This window comes from Hyperoodon ampullatus (genome assembly GCF_949752795.1).
Source record: "Hyperoodon ampullatus genome assembly, chromosome: 4".
In the NCBI taxonomy this organism is placed as follows: Eukaryota; Metazoa; Chordata; class Mammalia; order Artiodactyla; family Ziphiidae; genus Hyperoodon; species Hyperoodon ampullatus.
Window position 1 is genome coordinate 63,528,334 of NC_136917.1, and position 23,503 is coordinate 63,551,836.

The window sequence follows — 23,503 nt, forward strand, 5'->3', positions numbered from 1 at the left end:
TCCAGCACACTGCTGAGTACTTGGGTTGGCTGCTATTGGGGGTAAGGAGTCTAGAAGACAGGGACCAGGTTCACACCTCTTGCCTTGCCCTTTGAGGTTTAATGTCTTTTGGAAAGCTTCTATCTCTCAGGTCCTGTGGACATCATAATCGCTCTTCTGCCTACATATCCGCAGACCATCCTAGGAAGTACTGTTGGGAGAATACAAGCTCCACCAGGGTAGGGTACCGTGTCTGTTTGGATGACCCTTCTGTCTCCTAGTCATGGATCTAGCACATAGTTGGCACTCTACGGAGCCAAATATTTCTGTGAAGGGAAGGACGACGAAATGTGAAAACATTTCACAAGTCTCAAAGAGATTCAACAGCCAGACAGAGGTCCGATCCTAGGGTATCCGAGCTTTATTTAAAGCGCGGACCACTGCCGCTTCTAACACGACCGGGTCCCGGGCAGGACGGGTGCATCCATCTCCTTGCGGCCTTTCCTTGAGAAAGTAGGCCCGAGAGGGCAGGGGTTAGGGGAGGAGAGCGTTTCTCCCCAGGTGGAACCGGAGTAGGAGGAAGGCGCACACCTTGGGTACAAGGGGTGAGGCTGCGCAGGGCGTGCGGAAGCCAGGAGCGCTACGAGGCCCCAGCCATCGCGCCGGAAGAGACATCTAGGCCCGGGGACAGGTGTGTGCCGGGGGAGTCAGGTGCACTACGCGGCCCTCCCCCGACAGGTACACCCTCCTCCGCCTACGAGTGACCTAATTACAAGGTGCCGGCCGCGCCCGGAGGCGAAGGTGGCCACTCCAACCAGGTTACCACTCGGCGCCCGTTCTTGCCCCCAAGATGCAGGAATCCCACGCAATTCCAGTGTTGTATCACGGAGGAGCCATGGGGTCGCATTTCTAATTTCCGTGATTTGATTTCAGTCGCCAGGTGAAGATCCGAAGCGTATCGCCTTCGAGAAAAAGTCTTCAGCAGCAAGGAGCCACCCTCCCTCCCCGACTGCGCCTGCGCCACGTCCGCGCCTCAGCCGCGCAGGACGTACTGCTCTGGGATTAGCCTACTTCCCAGCTGCAAGCCTGGCCCCTGCTTGGTCTCGGTCTTCCCTTCCCCCTCGGCCTCTCCCTTCTGGAGGACAACGCCCTAAAGGCTAAGGTGTCTGTTACCAGCTGGCTACGTTGCGCCTGCGCCTCGGTCCCTAGCACTCCAGTCTGGCGGCTGATCCGGGCTGGCGCTGCAGTTGCGCAGCTCTGGTCCCGGCCCTTCTACCCCGCCGCCTCCTGACGCCGGGCGTGACGTCACCACGCCGGCGGCCGCCATTACAGAGAGCAGAGCTCCGGGGCTAGAGTGAGCGGAGGACGGCCGCGGCCGGTGGCCGGGCACGGAGGGGCGAGCCAGCGGGCCAGCGCTAGCGCCGAGCAACCGCCAGTACCCGCACAAGTACCCCGGGAACCGGCGGCGGCGTGTGTGTGTGGCCCGTGTGCGGGCGGCGGCGCGGGAGGAGCGCGGAGCGGCAGCCGGTTCGGGCGGGTGGCATCATGGACGAGAAGGTGTTCACCAAGGAGCTGGACCAGTGGGTCGAGCAGCTGAACGAGTGCAAGCAGCTCTCCGAGTCCCAGGTCAAGAGCCTCTGCGAGAAGGTGAGCTGCACCTCGGATGCGGGAGCCGCGGCGGGCCGAGCCCGCAAAGAAGGAGGCGGCCATGGGGAGGGTGCAACATGGCGGAGGCCTCGGCCCCCCGAGCCTCCCAGACCGGAGCCCGCCGCGGCCCGGCGGCGGCTCCCGGGCCACCCGGCGCCCTCTGCCTCCCGCGCAGGGATTGGTTGTCGTTGCCACCGCCGCCTAAAATGGCGCCGTTCGCCCAACTCCGGGGCTTCAGAGCTTCCCGGCCTTGGCGCGGGGCGAGGTGGCTGTGGGGAGCGGAGACCCTGTGGGTCAGGGTTGGGGACGGTTTTGAGATGTAGGTAAGAGAACTTGAGTTCTATGGCCTGGGAGTGGGGCCTGGGATTCAGGTGAGTAAGAGGCTTTTTACTTGTACTCAGACCTAATTCTTAGGTCCAAAGCTGTCCAGAAGCTCCCCGAACGGCAACCTTGTAGACCAGATCCTAGGACCTCTCTAAAGGTCACACAGCTTTAGCACTATCTTGGGTGGTTTGTGTTAAACTCACCGAGATATCTTTTCCAGAGACTTATTTGAAGCGTGTTTTTAAAGAATGTTAAAATGAATTTCTAACCTAGTTTCTACGAATGTCATGGTGGTAGTCATAGGGAGGAGTATAACTTATTTTTCATAGTTGGAAGAATGGAGAATTTGGTGAGTCATACTACATAAGGAACTTTGGGATTGGAAATCAAGTGTCAGTTTATGATTTATATGCCGACTCAAATTGGGTAGTGTGAAACGCTTCTCTAAGTCTAACGTACTTGGCATTTTGCCATTTTCTTTTTAAAACGAGCAACATAAACTGTAAGAGCAAATTTTGTATCCTGGCTCTTTCTTGGGAAAGTTGTTTGTATATTTGTGACTTTAAATAGTGGTAGTAATGATAAGAATAGCTGTCGATTGAGCTTTTACAGTATCCCAGATATTGTGCTTAGTGTTTAAATAATTTATCTCACAGGTGTTGAAAATGGAATGTTGTAATCTATTTTAGTAAGTCCGTTTTAAATTACCTAATTATGATTTGTTTTTTCCAAGGAGTTGGGGAAACAGATAGCCTGTTGGGTTTGTCTTATAATTCAGTTTCCTAAGTAGAGAAAATGATGAGCTCCACCATGAATGTTTCAATTTACCTTTTCAAAATTAACTTTGCAGCATTTCTTTTTAGTTCCACAGAGTTGTGGAATATCATATTAGCATTTTGTATTAGTGAAGAGTTATTAGAAAGCAATTATGCTGACTTGTTTGTGGCTTGATGTGAAAATTAGGTTCATGAGTTTGATGTATATGCTCCTAAAACCGGCTTTTTCAGAAACTATTCTGTGAATAATTGCAATTTAAGTGAGTCTAACTCAGATTCATTTATCCCATGCTTCGACAAAACTCTCCTATTAGTTGATGAGGTGGCACATCATCTCTTGGAGCTGAATTTTAATGGTAGCAATGTAGTCTTTTGTTGCTTCTTGATCCTTAATTTGCTTCCATCAAATGAGAATAATATTTGTTTTAAAGGTTTAGAAATAGGCTTTAAAAAATTATTTAATGTATAGTGTTAGGTCTTAGTTTCTAGGTACTATAAGTGATGATTTTAATGACTTCTAAGGTTGAGTTTTTACTCTGTATAAGACTTTGAGTCAGTAGTTGGCTAGATAACTGGTCATTTGTGTAGAAAACATCGCAAGAGAGCAGTGATGTAATTGGAAGACCACTGGACTGTGAGTTAGAACTGGCACTAGTCCTCTTTCTGCCACTAACTAATTGTGATTGACCTTGAGGCAACCACTTCACTTGGTCCACATTTTCCTGTCTATAAACTAGAATTAAAATAGATGTTCCAAGGTTCCTTCTAATCTTAGATTATACAGTTCCATTTTAAATTAGTACTCTGTGTTTAAATATTGAACGCTTACTGGATATCCAATTTTATGAGATGAATGAAAAGCAATGAAAAAGAATCATGCTTATTCTCAAGGAGCCTGAATCTACTTGGAAGTCAGTAGTAGATGGAACACAGAAGTAGAGGGTTTGTGTTGGAGACAACAGAAGATAATACTGGAGTTACAGTGGGGTGGCTGAAGCTCGATCCATCTGGTAAATGGTCGTTGTTTGCCACGTGTTTGTAAAACTAAGATGTAGTGAAGTTAATCAATTTATGCTGAAATCTCCATTGCTCATCTACTGCGTCAAGATTTTAATTCTTAGAGCCAAAAAAAAGGAGAAAATATTTGAAGCTAGATTTCCAAAACATGAATCCTTTTGGGGGACTATCACACAGCCTTCAAACTGTTTTTAACTTGTAAGTATTCCAACTTTTGGAGCATTATTAACCTTCCAAACTAAGTTAATTTGAAGGCAGCTTTTTAGGTATATGGGATAAGTTAGGATGCATGACTTGAAACATGTTTTGTACAAATCTTTTTAGTGTAGCAAAAGTTCTCATTAGTATAATAGTTTTTTTTTCTTTCTTTTGTTCCTTTTAAAGAAACGATACTTGGTGGAGATAGCTATTTGATAATAGTTGATTATTTCTTTGATTATAAGAAGGAAAGTGTGTTTATAGACAAGAGTGAATATGGTTTTTATGTTATTAATTAGTTAAGCTTTTTTCCCCCAAGATGTGATTAAAGTCTATATCAAAGACAGGGTTGTTGTGTGTGCAATAAATCTTGTCATTTTGGGGATCATAATTTGTTGGTTGTTTAAAAATTTGTTGTGAGTGAAGCAGTTTTGCCTATAGTCACAGGTCTGTAGTCATTTACTACACCTGTATAACTGGACTGGTATGTTTCCATCTACCTATTGGAAGAAGTAGATAGTATCAGCTTGCTTTTGCTTTAACTATAGTCTTTTGTTATGTTCAGCAGTGGCTTCATTTATGTTCAGCAGTATGAGTTTTGGGTTTGTGCTTTCATGTCTTACCAAACTTGTGGAGAATGTTGTTTGATAGCCAGATTTTTTTTTCCAAAGGAATTCTTTACCTAGGTATGCTGTTTTCCATTGCTCTACAAGCACTATAAATAAAATGCAGCATGAGTCTTCCTGCTAGTTGGATGACCTGCAAGTACTTGACCAAGTACTTGACCAAGGTTAAATTCCTATATGAAATGGGTAATGTATTTTTGTGAGTCTGTATGTGTGTTTAATTTAAAAGGTGGTTTGACTTATTTCCATAAAGGTAATTTGAATATTGAGAACAAGCAGTTGTGGGGGGAGAATGATACAGAATATTGTTTTCATCGTACTTTCACATACACAGTTCTCTTAACAGGTTTATGAGACAGTTATCCTCAGAGATGGAAACTACAGCTCAGAAAGATAAAGTGACTTGACTACAGGGGCTAAATTGAGATTGCCAATGTTTTAGTCTTGCTTCACAGCGCCCTTCTCTTTTCTGAGGTAGTGTTAATAATGAAGACTCAGATGAATTGGGGCCAGACTGAATTGTAGAATCAACGGCTCTGTAAAAGAACGCATAATTTTTGTTCTTTAGAGCTTCCTATTCATGTCACATACTGTTGTCCCACTCTCTCCTGGAGGAGGAAACAGTAATTATTTTTCAATTTTGGACGTGGCTAACTGCATTTGCCTCTCAAATAAGATTAGTGAGATGAAAACCCCAGTTAATTTTCTGTGTATTCTCAGATAGTGTAAATCATGATCCAGAGACCAAGCTCTAAAATACTCTAATAAAGTGTAACTGACATTTATATTGTTCATTAAGCTTGTTTAAATGCCTTTCTTTTTATCCTCATAGCTTCCACAGTCAAGGCTGTTTGCCTGTGTGTATTCTGTGATCTCCCAGGCATGAAGCGGTAGTGCAGTTGGTTTTGAGTTGACTTAATGAGGAAACACCAAAAAGGTGAACAGTTCTTCTCTTCAGACACACAAGTTCCCCCCACCCCCTGCCCCACTCTGCCTTTGTTTTCTCTATCAGAGCCAAGAGTTCTGTGTTTGCAAATATGGGCAATAGGACTAAGGTGAAACTCATGCTATAGAAAGAATGATGGGCACTGGCCCAGCATTTGAGTTAACAGTAGTCTGGTGTTCGTTTTTCCCCCTATCTCATTGTAAGTCAGGTTTGTCAGTTACCTGTGGCGTATTACTTGTTTAGTTTGGAGGAGATAAGCTAGGAAAACCAGGAGACATTGGGTTTGGGTTGACGCATGATAGAGAGGGTTGGTGTTTTTTGTTTGTTTGTTTTTGTAAATTTATTTATTTTTTCTTGGCTGCGTTGGGTCTTTGCTGCTACACGTGGGCTTTCTCTAGTTGCTGCGAGTGGTGACTACTCTTTGTTGTGGTGTGCAGGCTTCTCATTGCAGTGGCTTCTCTTGTTGCAGAGCACAGGCTCTAGGTGTGCGGGCTTCCGTAGTTGTGGCTCGCGGGCTCTAGAGCGCAGGCTCAGTAGTTGAGGCGCACTCACGGGCTTAGTTACTCCACGGCATGTGGGATCTTCCCAGACCTAGGGCTCGAACCCGTGTCCCCTGCAATGGCAGGTGAATTTTTTTTTTTTTTTTTTTTGCGGTACACGGGCCTCTCACTGTTGTGGCCTCTCCCGTTGCGGAGCACAGGCTCCGGATGCACAGGCTCAGCGGCCATGGCTCACGGGCCCAGCCACTCCAAGGCATGTGGGATCTTCCCGGACCGGGGCACGAACCCGTGTCCCCTGCATCGGCAGGCGGACTCCCAACCACTGCTCCACCAGGGAAGCCCTGGCAGGTGAATTCTTAACCACTGCGCCACCAGGGAAGTCCCAGAGAGGGGTCTTTTTTGAGGGCGCTGAGGAGAGGTAGGAGAAGTTATGTGTGGCATAGAACTACCCCCCACCCCTTACCGTTTTCTTTATACTTTGACCTGTTTCTCTTATTTTCACCTTTTTCCTTACCCATTTCACATTACCATCCTTTTCTGAAAAAACCCTCAACCTGCCCTCTCCTACACAAGTGAGATCTGAAATGGACTAGAACTGGGAAGGGGAAAGATTTTGTTTGTTGTTTAAAATAGGTTTTCTTTCAGCTTCTGGAGCAGAAGTTGTAGAAGAGGCTGACAGAGGTCTGATTGCCAGTAAATGGCTGGGGGCGGGGGTGGGGTCTGAAAAAACTGAAGAGCAATCTGGGATTAACAGCTTAATTTCTTCACAATACAAGGTTGCTGTTGCCACGGATATATTGGTATTGTGGTTTGGAATGGATAAACAAAGCAGTGACAGAGACGTATGTGTCTGCATCTGGGTATTTTCTAAACTGTATGTGATCAGCTGGCTCGTCACTCTGGCACACCCTGTCCCCACCTCTGCCTTAGTCATTTAATTACTACCACCAATGGGAATTTTTACCTTTCTGTTGTTGAGGGGCCTGAAAGAAGGCCGAGCGAACCTTTGTTCTAGAGTGCACCTGTAAGACAAACATTAGATTACCTAGATAGTCACGCAAAGTGTAGTTCACACAGGTTATGGAGTGTCAGTATTATTATTAACTGTGACAGTGTGCATTTGTTTTTGGAATACATTCAACCAAAAATTTTTTATATATATAAATTTATTTATTTATTTTTCTTTTTATTTATTTATTTATTTATTTATTTATTTATTTATTTTGCGGTATGCGGGCCTCTCACTGTTGTGGCCTCTCCCGTTGAGGAGCACAGGCCCCGGACGTGCAGGCTCAGCGGCCATGGCTCACGGGCCCAGCCGCTCCGTGGCATGTGGGATCTTCCCGGACCCGGGCACGAACCTGTGTCCCCTGCATCGGCAGGTGGACTCTCAACCACTGCGCCACCAGGAAAGCCCTAAATTTATTTTTTATTTATTTCTCTTTGGCTGTGTTGGGTCTTTGTTGCTGCGCACGGGCTTTCTCTAGTTGCAGTGAGCGGGGGCTACTCTTCATTGCGGTGTGCAGGCTTCTTGTTGCGGGTCACAGACTTCTCATTGCGGTGGCTTCTCTTGTCGTGGAGAATGGGCTCTAGGCACATGGGCTTCAGTAGTTGTGGCTCGCGGGCTCTAGAGCACAGGCTTAGTAGTTGTGGCGCATGGGCTCAGTTGCTCCGCGGCATGTGGGATCTTCCCAGATCAGGGCTCTACCCCGTGTCCCCTGGCTTGGCAGGCAGGTTCTTAATCACTGCGCCACCAGGGAAGTCCATTCAAGCAAAATTTATTATGCTTCCTTTATATGTACTATTTTCACTATTTGTTTAGCTTTGTCTAAATAGTATCATTGTAGGGATCTGTTAGTTGTTTTGCTCTAATAGCAGGGTTTTGGATTAGTCAGGAGGTTGAACGTGTAGTAAACTCCAGATAGGAAAGATTTTAGAATTTTTGTGCTAGTGGTGATCAAGTTAATTGTCTTTCTCTGGTGCCCATCATCTGTAAACTAGCAGTAATGCCTGCTATCTCTGTTGGGTGGCTTTGATTTTCAATAAAAAGGCTTAAGAAGTGAAGTGCTTTAGGATGTGTAGAATTTTAGTGATGAAAAAAACCTCAGAGATCCTCTAGGCCAAGTCACCTTTCACAGATGAGGGAGGAGACTGAGACCCAGAGTGGTTGAATCTCATTCAAGATGGATTGTTATGGTGAAAAATTTTAAACAACTGTGTATATAGCAACATTTCTCAGTTCAGTAGATTAACATTTTTTTCCCTATGCAGGAATGATTGGGACTGTTTAATTCATGCACATGGGTATGTTCGTTGGTAAAGATGGAGGCCAGTCTGTTGCACGTGAGACACACAGCTTTAAAGAAAGCAGTCATTCATTTTGGTCAGAGGTGAAGATGGTTGTTTACAGAAACAGATGGGAAAACATCACCTTACGTATTTTCTCTTAATACAAATTTAGAATTATCCCTCATCCCTGACCTTTTCTTTCCATTAGGCCCTAAACCAAATAGCAGATACTTGTTTGCAGAACATTATGTGGAGGGTTATGATACTTTGAAAGTATTATAATCATACAGATTTTAATCAAAGAAGACAAATATTTCATAAAATATTAGAGGCATCTGATCAGTATAATTAATGAAAGACAAGTGGTATGAAGAAAGATTTGATGGTTGAAGATAATTAACTCAAGATTCTTTTGCTTCCAGGGCTAGTAATATGTCCTACCCAATGTATCACACCAAAATAAAAATCTAGCTGCATACACTAATTTATCATGAACTTAAATTTTTTTTGCACAGTTATGAAAATCAAAGAAACCTACCATTGATTCATAAAAGCAGTATGAAGCAAAATGAAATTCTCTTAGGATATTGAAATGCTTGATTCTTGCTTGCAAATTTAATTATTTTGCTTTTTATTTTATTTTAAAAAATATTTTTCCATGCCTGATAAGGATGTGTGTCATGGTTGCTTGACCCTACAGGTATTTTATATTTTTTGGCTGTGCCATGCGGCATGTGGGATCTTAGTTCCCTGACCAGGGATCGAACCTGTGCCCTCTGCAGTGGAAGCATGGAGTCTTAACTCCTGGACTGCCAGGGAAGCCCCAGTTATTTTGCTTTTTAAAAAAGTTTTCAAATGTCTTCAGTTTTTACTTGAACTGAGAAGTAAAATTCAAAGATTAATTATTGCTTTTGTTTTTTGTTTCGCTTCTCTTATGTCTTTATGGCTCTATTGGTAGAAGATGTATTCAACTGGGATTAGAGTATGAAATGTTAAATTTACTTAACTAGAGTTCTAATGAACATTATAATTAATAATCGGATTTTTAATGGAAAAATATCTAAGAACCTTTGGCTCCCTATGAATACTCAAAGAATATGTGTGGACACGTTGTACAAGAGGAGAAATAACTGATACTATATAAACATGGAATAAAAAGTTCAAACCCTGAAATTAAAAGTGCCAGTTAAATTAGAAGATAACACTTTATATCTGAAATAGCTGAGAATGGGTACAGTCTCATATTTATTACTGCACAAGTTAGGCATAGGTCCAGTGGTACATAGGGAACAAAGATCGTTAATATTGTTTTGCTCTGTAATCCCACAATTGAAATTTTCCTGAAAGAAAATAATTCAAAGAAACAGTAATACGTGTGTAGATCTGTTCAGGAGCATATTATATAGTGGTTTACAATGATCACTATAATGCTATAGGAAATTGGGTCAGTGAATATGAAAATTTAGGACACAAAATGAGACGTTACCCAGTTGTAAACTGGAAGGGAATACAAAGAAATGAGAATAGTTTTTGCTGGTGTGGAAGAATTGAGAAAGCATTATTCTTACAGTCTCACTGCTGAAATAAACAATCTGTTAAGATTTTATTGTTTTCCAGTCATTTTACACAAAGAATTTTTACCTTGTAATCATTTTGTATTTTAAAATGTTTCCTTGATTTAATAAAAATGCATAAATACATTGTGTTTTTCTTTTAATAATTAAAAATGCATAAATGCATTGTGTGGCTTTTTCTACCGTGTAAATTATGTAGGAATGATATCAATGTTGTATATCCTTAAGGAAATTAATAGATATATAAGTGGTTGGTAAATCTGTTGTTGGTTCATGTTTTTTTATTTTACTTGCCTTCCTTGAAAAATCTTGGATGATCTGTTGGTCTTTTGGTCTGTTTTAAATCTGATTTGTTTGTAATTTCATGTTATGGTGGTTAGGTATGGTCCATATCTAAGACTTACTTAAGTCTATAGGTCATTGGCTTTATTACCTGATGTTTTTTATAGGAGGTTGAAAATAGAGTGAGATTTCTGAATCCGAACTCAGAATGCTGAGAGGATGTTTATAATAAATTAATGCTCCTGAAGGTTGCTGGTCTTTGGGTGAATCTAAATTTTTAAATTTCAGGAAGGTGTAAAAAATTTTAACTTTCCACAGTTACTTGTGATAAGCTCTTATTAATGGAATAGCTTGTTCCAGTTTTAACCTTGTTCTAGGAAGGTTCTTCCCTTGAATTCATTCATTTCAGTCTGTCTCATTTGACTGAATTTCAGTAGGGTTCCAATAAATAAATCAGTATGATGCTAGTTACACTGTTTCTTAAAGCTTGATCTTAATTCTTTTTTCAAATATGAATTATATTAGCAGAGACATTTGAAGTCCTTGAAAAGTGTTTTAGGGGAAACAAAAGTTTGAGGTGTGTGTGTTACTTTTGATTCTCTGCATGGTTCAGGTGACATGAGGCTTTAAATTATGGGAGTCAGAATACCAGAGAGTGAAAAGGTAGTTATTAAAAATTTTTTAGTCTCTAATGTTATCTAAGTTACCTTGAGAGTCTGGTTGTACCATTTACTTTGAGTATTAAACCAGAGAGTTGAAGTTGTATAGCTATCTTTGAAACTGATGGTTGGTGAAGGCCTGGAGGCACTAAAGGTGACTCATTAGAGGTCCCATTGGGTGACCCATAGAGGGGGGTTCTATTAGGTGCTTCTGGGATTTATAAGGCCTGACTCCTGTGATAGAAAAAGAGATGTCTAAGAGAAGCTATGCTATGATTAGTTTTCCTGACTAGAATAATCTTTAATAAGGACGTCTACAGTCTTTTTTGTTGTGGTGTTCTGGAACTAGTGTATTTTGTGTAGTGATCACCTGAGAGCTGATAAGTTGAGACAAAAACCCAAAAAGTACGTTTTTTAAAAGAAATTTTTTAATAAACTTATTTATTTTATTTTTACTTTTGGCTGTGTTGGGTCTTCATTGCTGCGTGTGGGCTCTCTCTAGTTGTGGTGAGCGGGGGCTACTCTTGGTTGCGGTGCGTGGGCTTCTCATTGCGGTGGCTTCTCTTGTGGAGCACGGGCTCTAGGCACGTGGGCTTCAGTAGTTGTGGCTCGCGGGTTCTAGAGCCCAGGCTCAGTCGTTGTGGTGCACGGGCTTAGTTGCTCCACGGCATGTGGGATCTTCCTGGACCAGAGCTCGAACCCGTGTCCCTTGTATTGGCAGGTGGATTCTTAACCACTGAGCCACCAGGGGAGTCCTGCAAATTTCTTTTAAGTAGGACCTATCTTTCATTCATAGCTGTTTTCATTAGTATGTACTAGGTGCTGAAAACATCAGGCCTGGTATTAATTCCAAACAGGTTTAGTAATGGAATATGCCTAGTGAACTTCCGCTTTTTAGTAATAATAAATTGAGAAGTTGGAATTACTGTAGAGAGATGGATTATATGTATTTCTTAAGAAATATCTCTTTTTGAAACACAGTGGAAATTTTTTCTAAATTTAAAAATGTTAGATGAAATTAATAACTAACATTGTGATGTCAGTGGTTGGTAAATGTCCTGAAATAGGCTTCCCAAAATGTTTGGAGACTTGAAAATAGTGGTTCTTAAACTTGGCAGCACCTAAGAAAGCACTAGTGTAGGGTGGGGAGGGGAGACTTAAAAAAATTATTGATGCTTGGATCCCACAGACAAAGATTCTGACTTAATTGGGAGAGGAGTAGTTGGCATCTGGATATTTTTAAAGAGCTTCCCAAGTGATTTTTTAACGTGCCGCGAAGGTTGCATACCACTACCTTAAAACCAGTCCTTGATATCCTTGGTTGTCACTCAAAATGTAATGAGCAATGGCTCATTAGCAACAATTCTCTTATGATATTTTCACCCGCATATTGCAGTGTGTAACCTTCCCTTGACCAAGCCTCCCACTGTACATTCTGGGACACCATTCCATACTGCTGATCCCACATAGAAGATTCCCAATCAATGTTGATTGGATATATGAAGTAAAACACTTTAAACCCATTCTCAGAACAAACTACTTTTACCTTCTTGGCTTTACTGACTCTCCCTGAGGAAGTCTTGTACCTTCTCTAGTAGCCCTCCCAGGTGGATGGGTTCTGCATCCTTCTATTTGAGGATAAAATTCCCTGTGTTTTTCAGGCTTCTGTCCTCTACCTAGAAACCTGGACATTTTTCCTTATGGTTATTACCTGTTATTTCTTCATTCTCCAGAGAACTTGGTACCACTTTCCAGGTCTGTACTTATGCTGTTGTCCTGGCAGACATCCATGGCTCTCCCTAAAGATGACTTGTCTCAGTTTAAGTTCTTGATTCCCTCAAAATATATATTAAGCGCGTGGTGCATTGTTCTAGAGAGGTGCTGTGTAGACAATGGTGGATAAAATGAATCTGGTGATAATTTTTTAAACTGTCACTTTGATTGTTGCGTGGAAATTAAATTGGAGGCAGGAAGACTAGAAACAGGGAGTTTATTGTGGAGGCTAGCACAGTAATCCAGGTTGTTTGATGGTGTCTTGGACCAGGATATGGCAAAAAAGATAGAAGCATATGGATTGAGATGTTTTGGAAGGAGACTAGGCAAGACTTGTCGGTGGGTTGGTCCCTGAATACTGGTGGGTGGCCTTTAAGCTCTACTCCACCTCAGATACCCATATCCACAGCCCTACCTCTGAAATCCTTAATTCACTAATCACATTTTCTGCCAGTGGATCTTTGTTTTAATACTACTTTGATTAGACTTGTTTTCAGTCCATATCCATGCTCCATTCTCCTCCTACATTTCCTAGCTGGGTGACCAACTGTCATCATGGTTTGCCTGGGTACAGCTGAGGCGTTTTCTGGGATTCAGGACTATCAGTGCTAAAAACCGGGGTAGTTTGTTAACCTGCCCCCACTCCAGTGTGCTCTCTTCTCTACTCTTGCATGCTATGCTTTAGCCATGTTAACCTTTTCTGCTTAACTCCTTAGACTTTATACACATGATTGCATCTGCCGGTGTTTGATGTCCTCCAGTTTCCTATTCCCATCCCATTTCTGTAGCTCCCGCCCATTATTTGCACCTCAGGCAGTTTTCATAGCTCTCAGTTTTTGTGAGCCCGGAACACTGCTGCTTACTCTAGCATGTCTTAGCACTTGGCCCTTTCTTTTGTAATGATCTTTTATTGTCTGCCTCTCCTGCTCCACTGTGTGCGTTTATGGGCTGTCTTCTTTGTTATGATATCTTAAAAAGTGGCCTCCACCAGTTACTCTCTCCCTTTCTTCCATGGCACTTAATACCGTCTGTACTTTGTTACTTGATTACTTGTTTGTGGTCGTTCCCCTATACCCGCTCCCCAGCCCTGCTGTGGGAATGATCTATCTTTATCTTGTTCACTATACCTCCAGGGGCTAGCACAGGGCCTGGCACAAAGTATCACTCATGGTTGAGCAAATGAATGATTATCTCCCAGTTCTCTTCACAGTTTTTGGCATACAATAAATGATCAATAAATGTGTGTTGAAATGAATAAAAGAGTTTCTACTGAGTGGAATATTATGTTGCTCTTAAAAGTGATGTTTGAATTTGTGGTTACATGGGGGAATGCATAGGATGCCAAACAGTTTTCTGAAAGCAGCATAAAAACCATGTATATTGAATAGTCACAGTTGTAAAATAAGAAGTTTATGTTTTGATATAAAGAGGGTAAAAAACCCAAAATACAGACAAAATTTTAATGTCTTCCAAAAATCTTTTTTTTTTAAAGTAGGACTAAGAAACCTCTCCTCGTAGCCTGGAATCCTAGAGTGCATTGTAGTTAGAACTCTAAAGCTAAGGAACTAGGTACCTGAGTGTCTTGCTCCATTTTCATTGATCGTATATGGCTGCTAATAATGATCTCTTTAGCACTTAGATGGCAACTGATAGATCTAAAACTCATGATACTGATAAGAGGAATGGGACTATGTATCTTGATACATGTTTTTTTTTCTAGGTATCAGAGGTGAGATAGCTGGTGGATAGGTTCCAGGCATGTCTTGCCCTCTTTTTTTTTTTTTTTTTTTTTTTTTTTTTGCGGTATGCGGGCCTCTCACTGTTGTGGTCTCTCCCGTTGCGGAGCACAGGCTCTGGACACGCAGGCTCAGCGGCCATGGCTCACGGGCCCAGCCGCTCCAAGGCATGTGGGATCTTCCCGGACCGGGGCACGAACCCGTGTCCCCTGCATCGGCAGGCGGACTCTCAACCACTGCGTCACCAGGGAAGCCCTTGCCCTCTTATTTTAATGGGATCGTAATTGTCTACAGTTTCATCTTATGCTGAGTCTGCCCTTTAAAGCTGTATTAAGGGTAACTTAAACATATCTTATGTGTAATTAAACATATCTTTGTTAATGTTGTTTAATGTGAAATGTCTTGGTTTATTTTTCTCTATCTGTAGGCTAAAGAAATCCTGACAAAAGAATCCAATGTGCAAGAAGTTCGATGTCCAGTCACTGTCTGTGGAGATGTGCATGGGCAATTTCATGATCTCATGGAACTGTTTAGAATTGGTGGCAAATCACCAGATACAAATTACTTGTTTATGGGAGATTATGTTGACAGAGGATATTATTCAGTTGAAACAGTTACTCTGCTTGTAGCTCTTAAGGTAATTTCAATTTTATGTTTGAGCATTTTGAACTGGATATGGCAGTCCTCTTGAATGTCCTTTTTTACCCAGTGATTTGTGGGGTTTTTTTTGCATCTGCATGTTAGCTTTTAGAATAAATCCCCACATTTAGGAATTTAGATATTCAGGTTTGGGACTTAATAAATCATAGGTCTATCTTCATTCTGAATGAGGGAGTGGTACAGAATAAAAACAAGAAGGTTATTTTCTAAGGAAGAAAATGTCTCATGATTTAAAAATGCTAGAAGGCTGATTAAATAGAAATTTTAGTTCAGTAATTTGGGATATGAGAGGTAATATAATTACCTTTCTATATATTTTTGAAGTATTTTAAAGGAGCAAAATATTTCAAATATTGGCATGTTTATATCCTTTGACACAATAATCATATAAATTGTAGCATCTTAAATATCAGAGAAAGAAGTGATATAAATATCTAATGGTAAGTGAATATCTAAATTATGGCTTATCTCAATGGAATAGTTTGCAGCCATTAAACATCACATAATCTTGAACAATAGAAATGATCATTAAAGAAAGCATGTTGTTTTATACCAGTTGTAGCTTTGGGAAATATACAAAGATCTGAAGGTGAAACACAAAACGGTAAAAAGCTTTTTTGAGATGACCTTTCTCCCTTAAAAGAAATTATTTGACTTTACTTTTGGGGAGCTGATTTTATTTTAAAGAATATGTAGAACGGTAAGATGGCTGCCAGCATCTTCTAGTACTGGAGAAGCAATGAGATGTGGTTTTGGCAAGAGCTGAAGTTTAGGCAATTAACAAAGTGTAAGTGTTCATGAAGCTACAGGTCTGAATAATGTAAAGTGCTACAAAACATTTTTGGAGGTCATTATGTTCTGCATCTGTAAATTGAAGGAGTTGAATTAAATGATGGAAAATTTCTGCAGTGACTCTAGATGCTATGAAAGCAGCCTTGCAAGCTAACCTGCACTTAAAGCCCAGGATGAATCCCAGTGCTCAGAGGAGGAATAAATATGCTACCTTTAAGAGTTCATGTTTGTGTTATGTGCTGAATTGTGCCACCACCACCCCTTCCCCAAATTCATATGTTGCAGTCCTAACTCCCAGTACCTCAGAATGTGACTGTATTGGAGGTAGGGCCTTTAAAGAGGTAATTAAGGTAAAATGAGGTCATATAGGTGACCCCTAATCCAATATGATTTGTGTCCTTATAAGAAGAGATTAGGACACATACAGAGGGAAGATGAGAAGACACATGAAGAAGATGGCCGTTATCTAGCCAAAGAAGAGAGGCCTTCAGAAGGAACCAACCCTGCTGACACCTTGATCTTGATCTTGGACTTCTAGCCTCTAGAACTATGAGGAAATAAATTTCTGTTGTTTAAGCCTTCCAGTCTGTGGCACCTCGTATGGTAGCCTTAGCAGACTTAATACAGGGGAAAGGAAGCTTAAGCAAATAGTGCTGGAACAGTTGGGCATCTATATGCAAAAAATGAACTTAGCTACCTCATACCTTACAAATGGATCAACGTCAATCATAGATATAAATATGAGTGGTAAAACTGTGAAACTTCTAAAATAAAATGTAGAAAATCTTTGTAACCTTGGGTTTGGCAAAGGTGTCTTAGATATGATACCAAAAACACAAGCCATTAAAAAACTGATAAATTAGACTTCATAAAAATTGATTTTTTGTTCTTCAAAAGACATCACTAAGAAAAAAGTACTTGTATTCATATATATTTTTAAAACCTATAAGTAGACATAATTTTTAAGTGGACAAAATATTTGAATAGATGTTTCATCCAAGAAGATATATGAATGGTCATTAAGCACATGAAAAGATGCTCAAACCTTAGTCATCAGGGAAATGCAAATTAAAGTCAGAATCAGGCCCATTAGAATGGCTTTCATCAATAAGGCTAGTAATACCATATGTTAGTGAGTTTGTTGGAGAGATTAGAAACTTAGGAATCTCTCCTAGAGAAATGAAAGCATATATGTGTACAGAAACTCCTTACATGTGGTATGATCATAAAAACATTATTCATAATAGCCAAAAACTGCAGACAATCCAAATGTTCAGTCTACTGGTGAAAGAAACCCAAAATATGGTATAGCCATACAATGGAATACTGTGCAGAGCGGTAAGATGTGACAAACCACTGATCCATTCACAGATCAGGCTAAAAAATATTCTGCTAAGTGAAAGAAGCCAGACACACAAAAAAACTACATATTGTATTGATTCCATTTATATGAAATTTCTAGAGAAAGCAAATCTCAAGAGACAAAGTGTCGGTAGTTGCTGAGAGTGGGAGTCGGGAGTGATTGCAGACAGGCACGAGGGATCTTTTTGGGTTAATGGAACGGTTCTAAAACTGGATTGCAATGGTTGTTGTATAATGTAATAAAAAAAGCCTCATGGGTGGAGTTTTGCAGCTGATGATTATGCGTGGGATAAAGTTAGTGGTAGTGAGAGTTTGATTTTAGTTGAAATGCGGTTGGCAGATACCCCATGGGATAAATGATCTGTAGGTGTGATTTCACTTTGTGTGATGTGGGGGTGTGGGACGTTTTTTCCAGCAAAGTTGGAATTCTGTATTTCCCTGTAGAATGTTTGCTGGATTTTTATTTGGTTTTTGAAGGAGCCAGCCGTTCATGTTTTCAACTTTGTTGTTTCAGGTTCGTTACCGTGAACGCATCACCATTCTTCGAGGAAATCATGAGAGCAGACAGATCACACAAGTATATGGTTTCTATGATGAGTGTTTACGGAAGTATGGAAATGCAAATGTTTGGAAATATTTTACAGATCTTTTTGACTATCTTCCTCTCACTGCCTTGGTGGATGGGCAGGTATGTAGGTCTTCTTGAAACTTACATTGCCGATTATTTTCAAGAATCTGCTTTCTTACATTTACGTGCCAGTAACTTATTTTTCCATCCTCACATCCCTTTGGGGTTTTTCTTTGAAGTGCAGTCTTTGTGAGGGGTACTGAACTATATGTTGGGACCACAGGGGGTTGGAAGATGTAGCCCGTCCATCCTCTTGGGCTGTTTCTGGACATGTCGGGGGGATGTAATTAGCTATTTACTGGTCCCAGTAGAGCAGTGCACAGAAGAAACTGCAAGAAAATTCTGTGAGAAGGAAAATAATTGTCTATGATGAGGGTAAGGTCAGAGAAATGTTTTCTTAGAAGAGCTGATTGGGGTTTGGGTGCAGTAGGGATGGTTTATCAGGAAGAAAGGGAGTGTATTCCATAGTTTAGAGTGGGAGGCAAGAAAGAAAGATCTGCAGAAACAAGCCTGGTTCTGGCAGAACACAGAAACACCAACAGGGCCGAGTGATGCGGGTTACAGCCTGCAGCTTAGTCCAGAATGTTTGTAGTTTATTTTAAATGAGGGTAATGTTGTAAACCACTCTTTTCAGATCTTCTGTCTACATGGTGGCCTCTCACCATCCATAGATACACTGGATCACATCAGAGCACTTGATCGCCTACAAGAAGTTCCCCATGAGGTATTGACCTTATTTTTGGTAATCTTTTCTTTTCAAAAAACTTTTTAGAGAAAGGAAATATTTAATTGTAACTTAGTTCATTGTATGTATTTTCTTGTTTAAGTCTCAAAAATGATCATGTGGTATGAGCACTCTTGTTGACCCCATTCTTCAGAAGCTAACGTTAAGAAACCTACCAAGATCACAACAGCTCTGGGACTGGGTTTAGGACTTAGGTGTTGGTTGTCTTAAGAGATTCTGCCTTAGTTACTAAACTCTACTGCCTAACATTGAAATTGGCGTACACTAGGCAGATTAATTAGTTAGGGCTTGTTGCTATTGGGACTCATTGATATAGGCTCTGCCTCTTAAAGACATCCGGAAATAGTTTATTTATCTGGCTCTATCTGCAAAACCTTTTACCATTTTCAGCAAACACGATTCAAAAAGTGACTTAGTAGGGTGCTGCTTCTGGTGAATTACTCAGATCACATGTTAACCAATTTTGCAAAAGGCAATCTAAAATATAACTTGCTTTTTAGGGTCCAATGTGTGACTTGCTATGGTCAGATCCAGATGACCGTGGAGGTTGGGGTATATCTCCTCGAGGAGCTGGTTACACCTTTGGGCAAGATATTTCTGAGACATTTAATCATGCCAATGGCCTCACGTTGGTGTCTAGAGCTCATCAGCTGGTGATGGAGGTATGTTCTGTTCTTTGACTGATTTGCTTTTTAAGTAAACTTAATGAAGGAAAATCTTAGGAAATTTTAAATTATATGATATAGTGAGAACATGCCATGTATTCTTCTGATGAATTTGCCATTATAGCCTGAGCCTTTTCAGTAGATGCACACTAGGATTAAAATCTCAAACTTTTGATCCAAATGAAATTCATAGGTAAAATGTTTTCAGAGTCTTAATGACTGAGTAGTGCTTGGGGTTTAAGGCTGGGAAAGTAAGATGGGGGAGAGTGAAATATAATATTTTATGGTCTCAGTTTTATTTCATGTATTTAACATATGTGTGTATGGAAGAGAGTTTGGGAAGAAATAAACCAAAATGTTTAAGTGGTCCTTTGGATGATAGGATTACAGGTGATTTGAAAGAAGAAGCTAAAAGGAAATGGGCTAAATTCTTAGCGTAGAACATTGATTAGCATACTTATAAAATTAGGGTCCTATTTAGATTAATACTAATACAACTGTATTGTGATTATCAATAAAGTCTGACTTTGCTAGAGATAGGGAAAGAAATTTGTGAACAATACTTGAAAAGTAACTCATGCATTCAGATGGGCTTTGAGAGAATGAGGCTGGAGTTCCTAGAGGCACCTATACCTTGGGCAGTACAGGTAATGCCTGTACTGACTGAGGACAGAATTAATAAGGTTCTGGTCTCCAGGAGTATGTATCTGCCTCTACAAGGAATGGCCATATACTCATTCTTGTATCATGTTTAGGGCTACTGCAATAAGAGAGGCTGAAGAAATGCTGTTATTTACCGAAAGTCGGATATATAAGAAGTAGCTTATCCTTTTCTGATTGGTGATTTTTTTGGGAGTTTCTTTTTATAGTAGACAACTTTTGTACTTTTGGGAAAAAATAAATACATGTTTGGTTTTTTTTGTTTTTGTTTTTAAGTTGGGCAGAAGGAGTTCACTGGTGGTCTAGTGGTTAGGATTCGGTGCTTTCACTGCCATGGCCTGGGTTCATTCCCTGGTCGGGGAACTGAGATCTGAGATCCCACAAGCTGCACGGCACAGCAAAAAGAAAAAAAAAAAGTGTGGAGTACAGAAAATTATTAAATCATCCAGAAACAAAGCAATACTTTTTAGAAAGCATTTTGGGCAGAAGGGGAGATCTTTTTCTTCCCTCTTGAGAGAAGTCACATTTAGTTGTGTAAATAAAGGAGTAAAATAGCGGATTTTTTTGTGTTCTTTTCCTTGTAGGGATATAACTGGTGCCATGACCGAAATGTAGTAACGATTTTCAGTGCTCCAAACTATTGTTATCGTTGCGGTAACCAAGCTGCAATCATGGAACTTGATGATACTCTAAAATACTCTTTGTAAGTATTTACACTTGAGTCGTTGGTTACCATTACTTGAATATATTAGTTTTAATGGGAAGTTTAACAGTTCAAGAGCTTATGCTAAATCCAGATTCCAATTGGATTTTTTAAGTTTCCTTTGAAACACATCAACAGAAACCTAGATCCTAATATGAATTATTAGGGATTTAACTGTTAAATCCATGTTTTTATTGTAGAGTTAATAAAATATATCCTGAGGATAAGATAATAGATAACAGTACCTTAGGCTCTTTAAACTTTATTTATTTATTTAGTAGAATCCTTCTTTCAGATGGTCTTAGAAGGAACTACAAATATACAGAAACATATCCTCTCTAGCTGAAGTTGCCTTGGTTCTTTGAGGAGGCGTGCAGCTAGAAGACCCTTATTAAATGCATGATTAGGGTTCTCTTACATTAAGTTATTGGATGGGGGAAAATGTGTAAATATCTGCACGGGGATGAAATGTACAACATGGGGAATATAGTAATATTGTAATAACTGTATGGTGAAAGGTGGTAACTAGACATATCTAGATCATATTGTAATTAATGTATAGAAATTTCAAAACACTGTTGTACATCTGGAACTAAAACAGTGCTGTAAGTCAATTATACTTCAGTTTTTTAAAAAACAAACTATTAAAAAAATGTGTAAAGTCAAAGACTAATATTCTTGATTTTAGTTGTCAGTACATTGATGTCTTGGAGTATAAACAACAAATACGTCTTGTTTTTCAGCTTGCAGTTTGACCCAGCACCTCGCAGAGGCGAGCCACATGTTACTCGTCGTACCCCAGACTACTTCCTGTAACGAAATTTTAAACTTGTACAGTATTGCCATGAACCATATATTGACCTAATGGAAATGGGAAGAGCAACAGTAACTCCACAAAGTGTCAGAGAATAGTTAACATTCAAAAAAACTTGTTTTCACACGGACCAAAAAGATGTGCCATATAAAAATACAAAGCCTCTTGTCATCAACAGCCATGACCACTTTAGAATGAACCAGTTCATTGCATGCTGAAGCGACATTGTTGGTCAAGAAACCAGTTTCTGGCATAGCGCTATTTGTAGTTACTTTGCTTTCTCTGAGAGACTGCAGATAATAAGATGTAAACATTAACACCTCGTGAATACAATTTAACTTCCATTTAGCTATAGCTTTACTCAGCATGACTGTAGATAAGAATAGCAGCAAACAATCATTGGAGCTTAATGAACATTTTTAAAATTAAGTACCAAGGCCTCCCCTCTACTTGTGAGTTTTGAAATCGTTTTGTTTATTTTCAGGGATACTGTTTAATTTAATTGTATGATTTGTCTGCACTCAGTTTATTTCCCCTTCTCAAATCTCAGCCTCATGTTGTTCTTTGTTACTGTCAGATCCTGGTGAGTTGTTTTGAACAGAACTGTTTTTTTTCCCTCCCTCCTGTAAGACGATGTTACTGCACAAGAGCACTGCAGTGTTTTTCATAATAAACTTGTGAACTAAGAACTGAGAATGTCAAATTTTAATTGTATCAATGGGCAAGACTGGTGCTGTTTATTTAAAAGATACATCAATTGATAAATTTTAGAATTTGTAGAATTCTAGGTAAAGAAAAATAAAAATCAAGGCCACTACATAATCTCTCTTGTAACTCCTTGACATTCTTCAAATGAATTTCAGTCCAGATAGTACAATATGTCAGATTGCCAGCATGCTCTTTGTGGGTTCTTCTTCCTGCATATTATCTGCAAGAAAGGAAATGAAGTCTGTGCTGCTTCAGTAAGACCTGATTGTAAAACCATATAAATCGAGATTTATGTTTTTCGGGTTTTGTTTTTTAATGAAAAAAGCATGTTTTCAGGTAGAGGTTAACAAACTAAATAATGTATCTACTTATCAGTCACTGCAGTTTCTGGTTATAAATATTGCTGTGTATGTTATGTGGACACTTTAAGATGATTGACAGAGTGGTAAGTTCTTAACGAATATTTGTACATTACTTGTCACTTAAAGTTAAATTTGTCTCAGATAAGATACAGCTGTTAAAGCATTATCCTGTATTATGCTCTTTAAATGATACTAGTTAAACCAAATAGAAAACTGTTGCTGGATCATGGCTTAGTGTTATGTACATTCACCCAAGGACAAAAATGGCATTTGAAATGAAGTGGCGGTGATAAGCACATACTGAGTTTTTCCCCTCCCTTTTATCCTTTGAATAGGATTAGAAAGTTAAAACAGGTTTTCTATGGAAACCAATACTTGATTGTCTTAAGCTACCAGGGTAGACTTCAAGACACTTAATCATTAATTGTGTGGGTATAGTAATAAAAGTTTCTTTGCTTTGTACTGTGTTGAATTTGGAACTGATGAGGAAAATTTTGCATTTCTAAGATGCTTGAAGAAAATACATACACAATATATATATTTTTTAAGTGGTCCACTTTCTATTTTTTTGGTAGCTCGTGGAGTTGATTGTCCAAAAGCCCTTAGTTTTTCCGCATTTCTCCCTTTCATTTTACTCTTTTATGCTTTCATAAGAAATACATCCGTCTCTTTTTTGTTTTGTCAGTTTATGTGTTTTCTTTCTGACTGAACAAATAGTTTATTATGTGCAGTACATAATCCAGTTTCCAACTGATCTATTAATAGATACCAAGCAGTGATTTTTCAGGTCCTGTGATCAAAATTGACTCCAAAAGAACGAGTATCTTGTAATTGATGTGTTATTGTCATCCAGGTACAACCTCTCTAAAGTAGACCTTGTGGTTAACAGAAAAGGGCTTGTGGGGACTTCCCTGGTGGTCCAGTGGTTAAGACTACAAACTTCCACTGCAGGGGGTAGGGGTTCAGTCCCTGGTTGGGGAAGTAAGATAATGTATGCCGTGTGGCACGGCCAAAAAAAGGGGGGGTGGAGTGGGGCTTGTGGCCAGACTGGCTTGGGTTTAGAATGATTACCAGGGTT

The 23,503-nt window shown here is 40.1% G+C and overlaps 1 protein-coding gene across 1 annotated transcript; it reads left to right on the plus strand.

Annotated features, from left to right (window-relative positions):
* The first annotated feature begins 1,351 nt into the window (after window positions 1–1,351).
* PPP2CA (protein phosphatase 2 catalytic subunit alpha) lies at window positions 1,352–22,887 on the plus strand. Its single transcript, XM_079703470.1, has 7 exons — window positions 1,352–1,626; window positions 14,754–14,963; window positions 17,655–17,828; window positions 18,403–18,492; window positions 19,014–19,175; window positions 20,423–20,541; window positions 21,285–22,887. Exons 1-7 carry the CDS (start codon window positions 1,525–1,527, stop codon window positions 21,355–21,357), a joined length of 930 nt encoding a protein of 309 aa, XP_079559596.1. The 5' UTR covers window positions 1,352–1,524; the 3' UTR covers window positions 21,358–22,887.
* Window positions 22,888–23,503: the final 616 nt, after the last annotated feature.

Coding starts and splice junctions, on each gene's coding strand:
- PPP2CA (XM_079703470.1), top strand. CDS start 1,525: ATGGACGAGAAGGTGTTCACCAAGGAGCTGGACCAGTGGGTCGAGCAG. Junction 1,627..14,753: donor TCAAGAGCCTCTGCGAGAAG/GTGAGCTGCACC, acceptor CTCTATCTGTAG/GCTAAAGAAATCCTGACAAA. Junction 17,829..18,402: donor CTGCCTTGGTGGATGGGCAG/GTATGTAGGTCT, acceptor CACTCTTTTCAG/ATCTTCTGTCTACATGGTGG.